At 37.8% G+C, this 11,992-nt stretch overlaps 1 protein-coding gene across 1 annotated transcript; it reads right to left on the bottom strand.

The window, feature by feature from the left end:
- Positions 1 to 6,836: 6,836 nt before the first annotated feature.
- On the bottom strand, positions 6,837 to 11,674 carry LOC306872238 (P2X purinoceptor 3-like; the record flags this gene model as incomplete). Its single annotated transcript, XM_079420732.1, has 12 exons — positions 11,541 to 11,674; positions 11,007 to 11,142; positions 10,563 to 10,634; positions 10,402 to 10,471; positions 9,243 to 9,336; positions 9,084 to 9,161; positions 8,856 to 8,997; positions 8,346 to 8,482; positions 8,034 to 8,127; positions 7,891 to 7,956; positions 7,054 to 7,131; positions 6,837 to 6,965 (listed from the first exon to the last, which is right to left on the bottom strand). The coding sequence occupies exons 1-12, from the start codon at positions 11,660 to 11,662 to the stop codon at positions 6,837 to 6,839; spliced, it is 1,218 nt and encodes a 405-aa protein (XP_079276858.1). The 5' UTR covers positions 11,663 to 11,674.
- Positions 11,675 to 11,992: the final 318 nt, after the last annotated feature.

Raw genomic sequence — 11,992 nt, 5'->3', positions numbered from 1 at the left:
ACTTTAAACAAACCAACATAAACTGCTCAGGAGTTAATGGTGAAATCATCAATGTGAGAAGGAAATCACAGTATCTGCGCATCACAGTATTACAGCATTTACAAACGTCCATATTATGGCTATACATTTTTTTCTTTCTGTGATAATTAACTAAAATTTGATTCAATAGTACAATAAAAGATTGTTTTAATTAATAAATTATTAATTCGTTACATTATATAAAGCTTTTCTGGGTACTCAAAACGCTTTATATGGAAGGGGCGGGGGAATCTCAATCTCAACTACCACCAATGTGCAAAATCCACCCGGATGATGCGACAGCAGCCATATAGCGCCAGAACGCCCACCACACACCAGCTTACTAATATTTTATTCAATAGTACAATAAATGACTGTTTTCAAGAATACAATAATATATTTCAGAGATATATATATAAAAAAAGATCTCAAGTAAGTGTATTTTTCCTTACTTCTCAGAGGTAAGTGTCAGGTAGGCGGTAGTATGTTTCCAATACATTCTTGTTCTCTCTCAACAGTGCTCTAACATCACATGCAGACAGCAACGCAATCTTGCTAAGCTGCATCCTATCTGCACCTCTTCTGCTGCACCTCTGTCATTTTCTCTGGGTCTCTGGAATTGTCAATCAGCTGTCAACAAACTTCATTCTGGCCATTGCTTCACAGTCTACTCTTAATATCTAGGTCTTGACTGAGAACTGAATTCGTCCAGAAGACTCCATAACCCCTGCTGCTCTCTCTAACACCCCCCATCAGTTTGGAAGGGTTCTGGTCTTCTTATTTCTAATAATTGGAAATACTTAACCCACTCTTCCCTATATGCAATAGAAATTATTTTGAGTTTCATACTATTATGGTAACAGCTCCTGTTAAACTCCATATTGTAATGATTTATCGCCTTCCTGGTCAACTGGACACCTAGAGGGGCTGAATGGGCTGCTGCCCTCATTCTCTGTGGATGCCAGTCCACTTGTAGTCTTTGGTGACTTTGAAATCCATCCGGAGAAGCCTTACACTGCAGACTTCCACTTCCACTCCTAGCTTCATTCGATCTCAAATGGCTTACCACAACAAGCACTAACAAATCAGGGAATTATCTTGACGTAATTTACACATGCAATTGTATCAGAGATAACATTTGGTAAAACCTCTAGACATCTCTGATCATTTCCTTATTACATTTAACCTACATATTACTGCCTGTGTGCCATCGATTCCTCTACCATTTACTTTTAGGCGAAACCTACGCTCCCGTTCACCCTTCCATCTTTCTTCATCCTCTCTTCCCTCACCCACCCATTTCTCATCTCTGGATGTAAATACAGCAAATGACACTTTATGATCCAATTTAACTTCTTGTCAAGACAATATCTGTCTAGACAGGCCAGTGCATACTACTCCTTCTAACCTAAAAAGTTGCCCCATGTATAACCATCTTTACTGTATTTTTGCTGAGCAGTCTTTTGGGTGGCTCACCAACATACTAGATGTCTCTAATACAAAAAATTAAGTAGGCTTGACCAAACTTTTTGTGGGGAGAAGAATTCACTCCATCACTGGGACCCATTATACAAGCGCATGGTTTCTTCTACCATTGCTATGCTGATGACACACAGCTCTATCATTCATTTCAACCAGACAATCCAATAGTAGCTGCATGGATCTCAGGCTGTCTGGCAAACATCTCGGCATGGATGAAGGAACATCACCTGCAACTTAACCTAGCAAAGACTGAGCTTCTTGTTTTCCCTGCCACTCCAACTCTACAGCAAGATTTTATCATCCTGCTAGGTTCATCAAAAATTATTCTTTGGTGACCAGCTGACCTTCAAGCACCATATTGGAAAGACAGATCGATCATGCAAGTTTGTATTGCACTACATCAGGAGGATCAGGCCCTTCCAAACATAGCATGCTGCACAACTTCTTGCCCAGGCCCTTGTTATTTCTAGGCTGGACTATTGCAATGCTCTTCTGGCTGAACTTCCATCAAGCACAATCAAACCTCGACAAATGATTCAGAATGCAGCAGCACGACTGGTCTTCCATGAGCCCAAAAGGGCCCACTTCACTCCTCTCTTTATCTCCCTGTGCTGGCTACTGGTTGCGGCTCACATCAAGTTCAAAACATTGATGTATGCGTACAGAAAAACCATAGGCTCAGCACCCTCCTACTTCCTCCTCACTCTTACGAATCTACATCCCCTCCAGAAGTCTGAGATCTGTAAGTAAGCGATGCCTCGTGGTAACATCACAGAGAGCCATTTTCATTCACCTTTCCTGGCTGGTGAAATCATCTTCCCACAATCGCATGTAATAACAGAACACCTGACATGTTATCTGAAAGCAACACTAATTTAATCCCATACCCGACCCATTTGACATAAAAACTGGGACCTGAACTGCACCTGCATTAAATCTCCTACATGAGGTAGACAAAACCATTTATTAAAACTTTTATTCAAATTGTGAATAAATTAAATACAGAAAGCAAGCAAAGAGTGCTACCATTACAGCTGTCAATCAGTGGCAGCGCACCGTCCAGCCCACACCTCACCCTATACATAAATATTTTTCCACCCATTACATCAAATATTAGTGATTCACCTGCATGTACCCGCCCGCATGCAGGACTCTGGCTTCTCCCTTGTGGACAACATAATAGACAACTCTGGCCCCAAGAGTGATTGTAAAGTAAGTTTACATGGAATATGTTTGAAATTTCATTCTGCATCTTCTGAGATTTCATTGTAATACTTCTCACTGTATTACCAATAACTATTCACCTGATTGCGTTGCCATCTATGTGTGATGTTAGAGCATTGTTGAGAGATAACAAGATTGTATTGGAAACACACACTGTAAAAAAAAAAAAAAAAAAGTTGGGCAAACTTAAATGTTTAAGGCAACCAGCTTCAGCAGATTTTTGAGTTTACTCAACTTCTTGTTTTAAGTTTATACAACAAAAAGTTGAGAAATTTCCTAAAAAATAAGTTGAGAAAACTCAAAAATCTGCTGAAGCCGGTTGCCTTAACCCTTGCGCATCAATAAAAAAAAAGTTACACTTATGTCCATAGTGGACAAAAATGTCCATGTAAAAAAAAACGGTCATAAAAATTGGAAGCAGAGACTTAAGTGTGGTCTCATTTTCAAGAAGACCCATGGCAGATTATTGTTGAAGTAAAAAAAGTTTAAAAAGTGAAACAAAAAAAAAAAAGTTATGCAGGTTTAAGTTTATGAAAATTATTTATGAACAATATTTTATTTTATGAATATTTTATATATGAAACATGTTGAACTCTAAACCTGCTAGAAAAATCAAAGCCATAAATCTAAACAAGTTGTGTTTCAAATTTGAGGATATCTCAAAAAATTAGCTTTCAGTCAAATTTTGTTTGGGCACAGTACCAAATTTTCCCCATTAGATGCCAGCAAAACTCTGTTGGTGCACACAGTGCTTGGATTAGTGATTTGCAGTAGAGTTTCTCTCTCTCAATTTTTACAAGAACACACACATACACACACTTTTTTTATGACACACATACAAACCACACTCTGACATCCATACCAACACACCCACACAATTATAGCTGCATTATTTATCCAACTGGCTCTATAATATGCAGAAGCAGAAAACAGGAATAAAGCAAGTATTTGCTTTATAGACCCTTTATAGACCAAACCTGAAAAATGGCACCATCTGGTAAAAAACTTAATTTTGAAGCCTTGCCAACAGAATGAAAGCCTATTAACAAAAATTGCATCATTTTACAGTTAAACGGCACTATGATTAAAAATAGCTGTTTTAATGGGTTTTAATAGCTGTTTTAAAGTTGCCATGGCAGTCAGTCCGTGTCAGCCGCAACTCCTCCAGCACTACCACACTGAGCACAGGTGCCCCACAAGGCTGTGTGCTCAGCCCGCTGCTCTTCACGCTGCTGACTCACGACTGCACTGCCAAGTCCAGCTCCAACCACATCATCAAGTTTGCTGATGACACAACTGTGGTAGGCCTCATCAGCAATAACGATGAAACGCACTACAGAGAGGAAGTGGCACAGCTGGCGAAATGGTGTGGTGCTAACAACCTGTCCCTCAATGTGAGTAAGACAAAAGAGGTTGTGATGGACTTCAGGAGAAACTCTGTTGACCACCCCCCACTGACCATTGACGGTGGAGAGAGTCGGCAGCACTAAATTCCTGGGAGTGCACATCTCAGAAGATCTCACCTGGACCACCAACGTCACGTCACTCAACAAGAAGGGAATAACAGTGCCTCCACTTCCTCCGCAGGCTGAAAAGGGCAAGTCTCCCGCCACCCATCCTCACCACTTTCTACAGGGGCACCATTGAGAGTGTGCTGACCACCTGCATCACTGTCTGGTATGGGAACTGCAGTGCTGCTGACCGCAGGACCCTACAACGGACAGTGAACACTGCTGCAAAGATCATCGGTGCCCCTCTCCCCTCCATCCTGGACATTTTCCTTGCATGATGCTCCAGCAAGGCCTCCAGCATCGTGAAAGACCCCACCCACCCCTCCCACAACCTCTTCCAGCTCCTACCATCAGGTAGAAGGTACCGGAGTATCAAAGCTCGCTCTGTCAGATTGCTCAACATCTTTTTTCCCCAGGCTGTGAGAGCTCTTAAGTCCAATCTCCCTGTCCCCCTCTGACCCCCCACCCACCCAACTCATTAATACAGTTCACAACTTTTCCTAAGTGCAATTCTGAGTGTGCTACACACAGGTGAGTGGGCTATACAAACCACCTGTAGTAACGCACTCATCCCACTATATGCACACTAGACACTTTCTATGAATACTCCCTGCTACAAAGACTCAATAAGAAAATGTTTACTTGAGCATTGCACTACAAAATAATGTTTACTTGAGCATTGCACTACAAATATTTTTGCACTATGCGCTGCTTCCCACAAAATCTCTCTTCAATCTGCACAACAATTGAATGCACAAAATATATATAATTTTTTTTATTTTTTGCACAATTTCATGTACAGTATATATGTAAAGTTCTTGTACAGTCTCAGTTTGTGTATGTCTAGGCAACTAGGTATAGTAGTTATAGTATATGTATAGTCAGATGGTCTATTTTTGTCTATAGTCAGATGCTCTATTGTTTTTTCTCTTATACTTGCATTGTTGTATGTTTATCTTATGTTTAACTAGTATGTAGCACCGTGGTCCTGCGAGACACGACATTTCGTTCCACTATATGTCCACACATGTAGCAGAATGACAATAAAGCTCAACTTGACTTGACTTGAGAGGTGGTTTTGCGATGGCTCCATTTCTGAAAATGTTTAGGTCCGCAAACTATACACGTGTACCAAGTTTCATGCTTTTATGAAAAAGTGAACATTATTTTCACATATCACCTGGACTAGTAATGTTAACTTTCTAATGTTAACCATGTACTTTTTACTCTTAAATTGAATTTTCAGTCATTAACAGAGATGTTATCAGACTTGTTTCTCTGTCATAAATCACTAATTAAGATGAGAACATTTTATTTATATTACAAATGACAAGTAAATGTAAATTTTTTTATTGCCCTGAGCCTCCTCATAACCTGCATCAAAGTTTACAAGCAATTAGTGAATTAGTGGTAGTATAAAAAAAAGTATTAACAACATGTAATAGCTTAGAAAAAAAAAATTGATCATGCAATGTTACCATTCATACTTGGCCAAAGGTATGACTGATATTCTTTAACAATTAGTTGAACAATAAACAATATATTCACAAGATTAAAAAACAACACATAGAGCTGCATAGCTACATTTGGGTGTATACTATACAATCACATGAATTATTAAATATTATTAACTAATTACTAGTTGAGGACATGCAAACACTATGAGCATACATAGCAGAATTTGAGTATTTACTTACTATTATTTACAAAATATAGATCAGTCAGGCAAATAATTCATTTTGACTGATTGATTTTGAGATGTTTAAAGGAACACTCCACTTTTGTTTGGAAATAGGCATTTTACAACTCCCCTAGAGATAAACAGTTGAGTTTTACCGTTTTTGAATCCATTCAGCCGATCTCCGGGTCTGGCAGTAGCACTTTTAGCTTAGCTTAGCATAGATCATTGAATCGGATTAGACCGTTAGCATTTGGTCATCAAAAATGACTAAAGAGTTTTGATAATTTTCCTATTTAAAGCTCGACTCTTCTGTAGTTACATCGTGCACTAAGACCGACGGAAAATGAAAAGTTGCGATTTTCTAGGCTGATATGGCTAGGAATTATACTCTCATTCCGGTGTAATAATCAAAGAACTTTGCTGCCGTACCATGGGTGCAGCAGGCGCAGTGATATTACGCAGCGCCTGAAAGAAGTCCCCAGCTAAGTAACTAGTTATGATACAGCCGGGGACTACTTTCAGGCGCTGCGTAATATCTACCGCCAGACCCGGAGATCGGCTGATTGGATTCAAAAACGGTAAAACTCGACTGTTTATCTCTTGGGGAGTTGTAAAATGAGCCTATTTCCAAAAAAAGTGGAGTGTTCCTTTAAGATTTGGGCCATGGCTATAGTTAAAATATTCCTTATGTTTAAGGCAAATGTAAAATTAGGGGGGAGTTCAGCTTCAGAAATTGATAGCTTATGGAAGCTAAATATTTATTTATTTATAATGTTAGTGTATTGGTCTAGACTGTTCTATGTGGAAGGGTCTAGGTTTAGTGGAAAAAACAATATCAATTATTACTCGTATGAAGTGCAATTAATGAAAAACTGTGATCCCCCCCCCCAATTCTTCCCGAAGTGCTGTGATCAGCACTATTAACTATAACGTTCAATGGAAAATGCTCCAGAGTCATTGGAGAACTTCTCATCAGTTTTGATTGAATTCTGGCTGTGGTCTCTGGTCTTGTACAATGAATTACTGCTCTGAATATGTGAATCAGATACCTACAAACAGACAGGCAAAGATTATTTTCATTTTCATCCTAACTAGATAGATGTAATGCTTTTGTCGACTTTCTCGCAAAATGCAAACCTCTTCAAATTTCTTGGCCTTGTATTGGTCAGCTCCTTTCAAGAAGTTCAGCAGAATGATGTCACAAAGCACTGTACCCTAAAAAAAACATTAAGAAAAAGTGACAGTTTTGTCCACTGAAATGAGTTCTTATATTCTGATATTTAATCTTCCCATAATGTTAACAAATATGAATTATTTTCTATTGTGAATAATTTCAGAACAACAATGATAAAACTTTTGCATGCATCCATTAATGTCATGCTTTCTTGGAAATGCATGCTAATGCTTTAAAAATATTATCAAAACAAAAAGAAAAAATTTATGCATCTCCAAATGTACTTTAATGATGTTCAAGATGAGGATGGAGGTAAAACTAAGTTATAGTTATATAAAAAGATAAAAATACAGTATATTAATCAAAGAACTAGCATGTGGTTCTCTGAGACATTACCTGGTTTCTATAAAGTGTCTCCATTATGCAAGTAAATTATGTCTATACTGATCGATCTTTCCTGAAAACCTGGGGCCAGTCCGGCTGTTTGCTCACTTCTCACTTGAGTCACATTTCAGATGATTTAACATATTTTCATTATTTGAGTTATTACATGCTTACACTGGTCAGAACTGTGTTGTGCTTAGTAACAGGCAGGACAGGCCAGGACTGACACATATTCTTTTCTTAGACTCTACTATCATTTTTGCTTTGCTTTAAAGTTTTTTTGCTTTGGCATACAAGAATTTTGTATGCCGAAAATGTAAGTACACTGAATAAGTTAAACTAATATATATATATATATTTGGATTGGATTTAGCAAAAACTGTTCATGCACAAAATCTAGTAATGAAGACGCATACCACGCCAACAGAGGTGAAGGCGGCAACCATGTTGATTAGAGTTGGGATCATGTCAAATTTTCCTGCCTTTAAAGAGAAGATGTAATGAGCAATTATGCTCACACTTGCACTGAAAATACACAAACATGTTAATATGAACTCACATCTCCATTAACCAGCACATCAAATCTGATGGCGTAGGCTTTCAGCAGAGTGCGATACTCGGTCCCATTCTCCATTTTAAAATACTTTGCGTACCTAAGAACAAATAAGGATTTCAACAAGGATTATCCAATATGTTCACTTTGAATGATTTGGTGCCTTTTTGTTATATTTTATAGTATGGGGGTCACTCAAAAAATTTGGCAAGTAACAAACTATGAACATCAGGAATTAGGTTTGTGATAAAGATAAAGCGTTTGCAGACTGCAGCATTCTTCATTCAACTTTAAGGTGGAAACAAAAGCTTCCAGAACCTGAAGTTGTATCCTGGAGACACGGTGGTCTTCTCTGACATGGCGTCCAGGCGAGTGAAGGAGTAGGCCGGCTTGCACTCATCATCTGCCTTGTCCAAATCACACACCCACGCTATTTTTATCCCTATCACTCCCCCCTGAGAGAGAGAAAGAGAGAGAGATACCTTAAACAAATCCAATTTGACTTTGCACTTAAGGAGAAATAAAGATAATGCAATTTTTTGAGAGAAAAAGCTGAGTTTTATACAACACATATTAGATACTTTTATAAAACAGTTATTTAATACAGCAGGTATTTCTTTGTCGTCTTTTAAACTATTTCCAGAGGTGGAAGTCAGTATTATGAACTAACTGGCCAAATTACTTGTAAGTTACTTGTGTTTATCAAACTTATTTATAGAATTGTTGTAAAGAAATAATAAATAAATAAATAAATAACAGTAAGAAAGCAAGGGTGGAAATTAACAAAAAAAAGAAGCAAAATATAAAAATAATTAAAATAACACTCACTTTTTTAGCAAGAGTAGTAAAGTCCTGTTGTGCAAATCGGATCACATCCCCCACTTTGAATATTGGACAATACATGTTACTCTCAAAGTCAAAATTACACTGCTTTATGTAGGAACTATTGATGTTAGGCAAAAAGTTTCCCCTGAAAGGAAAAGTATTAATATTTAATAAAAAACATCAGAAATGCAGATATTATGAAACAATGTCTTTGTGTTTAATTGGCATTACTTTGTGAAGTTAAAACGTGGGAATCGAATGCTGTTCTTGATGAAAATGGTAAAGTTCTCCACCTCCATCATGGGGTTTCTGAGTAAGAAAAAACTTCATCAGTCCTTTTATTCAACCATTTACACATCTATTCATTTGTTCATTTACAAGCAGACTCACGGTTGAACTTCATCAATCTCTGCAGGACACCATCCTTTGATCTCACAGGTTTTGTGGGTAGCACTGAAGTTCACACATCGTCCTGTCAGCAACCCTTGAGACAGCCAATGCAAATGAACATAACATACAGACCAGGGCTGTTCAAACCTGCTCCTGGAGGGCCAGAGTCCTGCAGAATTTAGCTCCAACCCTAAACCCACCTGAACCAGCTAATCAAGGTCTTCAGACTCACTGCATATGTCCTAATCCTTTGATGGCTGCTTTCGTCACCAATGCGAACGAACCGTGGGATAGTCTGGGCAACAAAGGATTCATCTGTTGTATCCTTCATTGCCGAAAGGGAATTCATTGCCCGAAATACAACAGATGAATCCTTTGTGATCCAGACTATCCCATGGTTCATTGTGCACGATAGGATTTTTTTTGTTTTGTTGGGGAGAAAATGCCAGATTCATCGGCACCAATAGCCTTGTGGTCGCAGTTGCACTTTGGGTGTCCTGAGATCAAATCCCGCCTCCCGTTCCCACCCCCCCTCTCTCACCCACTCACTTCCTGTAATATCTCTACTGTGTAAAAATGCAAAAACGCCCCCCAAAAAAAGCTTTAAATAAAAAAGAAAGAAAATGCCGGATTACACTTTTAAATTAAGTATTGGGTTTAAAAAACAGCAACTTTAAAGCTTTCGTTTATATATAGTTAATAGTTTATATTATGAACATAAATGGACCAAAGTGAACATATTTTATTCTCAGACTAAAAAAGGCATAGTCTTTGAAGTCTGCATGCTTTAAAGGATGCAGCCTCTGAATTGGTCCACAGCTACTAGAAACTTCCAGGCAAGTGTGTTGGAGCTGGTCTGAGCTAAACTCTACAGGATGTTGGCCCTTCAGGAGCAGGATTGGACACCCCGAATATAGACCTTACTGTGATGATTTTGAGCTCTGCACAAATGAAGGGGGTCAAGTTTTAATCAACTGATATTTTTATGATGTTACTAGGTTTAATCGGTTTTCCTTGACAATTTCAGGATCACAAGACAATGAAACACTAAGATTAAACTCAAAATAATTCACAAGTGTATTTTTTATTGTAAAAATGCTATGATTCCTAACGATTTGCTCTTTCAATAAACTCAGAGAAGATAAAAGAAAAATCTTACCATTGCTAGATGGTTTTGACATCAGCTTCTTACAAGTACTGTCACTCTCACATTTGAATTTCAACTCGCTCTGAAGAGTTACAAACACATGAACACACACAGACAAGAATCAATCAGATTCATATACATTAATCTTGACAGATTTCAGTGTCCTCACTCACCTCTGGACAGTGTCCTTGAACTTGATTTTCTGTGGTGATGAGCTTAGTGATAACGCAGAACACTGACGCCCCCTGGCACGTGCACACACATACACACACACACACACACACACACACACGTGTTACTTACATAAAAAAGACAGACTATAAAATAAAGACATTTGAATTTCAAATAGTACAAAGTATTTGCTACATTTATGAACAGAATTTCCAAATTAGAACATCCTCAAATGTCTCCAAAGGGAGATTTTTTTTTTATACTTAATTATCTTTTCATGACAATTCTGTCATCAAACAATGTGATGTTATATAAACAAACATAGATTATATGTAGTATACAGTATATGTATATGTACTGTATTAAAGTATACTGTATATATACTTTTTTTTAATTTTTTAAGTATATATACGCCTCTAAATATTTTAAAATTGCTTGAGATTTACTTGAGTAGGTGTGACATAATCGGCGACATCCATGATCCGGTTGTTATACTCTCCAAACCCTTTCACTTTAGTCATGACTGATGATTCGATAGCGGTGTCTCTCACTTGATATGCTTTCTCATACAAAAACACCCAGCTGAGGGAGGTCGGGTAGGGTGGAAATAGACAAAGGGTGGGGGAAAAGATATAGAGAGTGATTTAATTACTTTCTTTAATGTAACACTCACAAATATTACAAAATACAAAAAAAGAGTTACTTATGCTGTCCAAACACTTTTTTAGCAAGATCAAAAAGATGATTCCTACTACCATCCAATTACCTCTTAAAGTACTTTACATCAATTATATTAAAACAAAAAGACTAAACACAAGCCGTTTAATTGTCTAGCAATGATTAATCAAATTTACTATAGTATATTTCACTTTACTATGTTTTTAAACAGAAACCAGTTAGATTTTGTATTTGTTTGGGCACAATCTTAAATCTATCTGTTCCACTGACATTGTAAAACACTGTCTCAAAAAACAACTCACCCAACGAAGTATGTGATGATGAGGAGTTGGACGACACGGTTTATGATGCCAATAGTCCAGCTCTTAACCACCACGGACTTGGTCGTCTCATAGGTAAAGAAATCTGTTATACAGCTCCACATTTTTCCAGTACACTGCTGCGTTCACAAAAATCCCACTCCGCGTGTATCAATGTATTTGTGTGAATGTTTAGGTAGGAATATAGTGTAGATGCTTCGGATATATCCGTCCAAATGCTTGATCCTGCTTTTTTTATAATCGAAAACCCATGGATTGTCAATAAAAGTCAAAAATCTCTTCAATAATCTTCCTTATTTGTTTGCCTGATAAAAAGTCTCCACATCTTGAGAGAAGATGCTTTCATAGAAGACCCCCCTCTCTTCCTCTTAGTCCCTCCCCTTCTCCTCCCTCTTTCCTCATTCTTCCTCCTTCAGTAATTCAATCCTTTCTTC

Source organism: Barbus barbus (assembly GCF_936440315.1).
Source record: "Barbus barbus genome assembly, chromosome: 7".
Taxonomy (NCBI): Eukaryota; Metazoa; Chordata; class Actinopteri; order Cypriniformes; family Cyprinidae; genus Barbus; species Barbus barbus.
The sequence above is the reverse complement of the archived record's forward strand: the minus strand, read 5'-3'. Positions and strand labels throughout refer to the sequence as shown.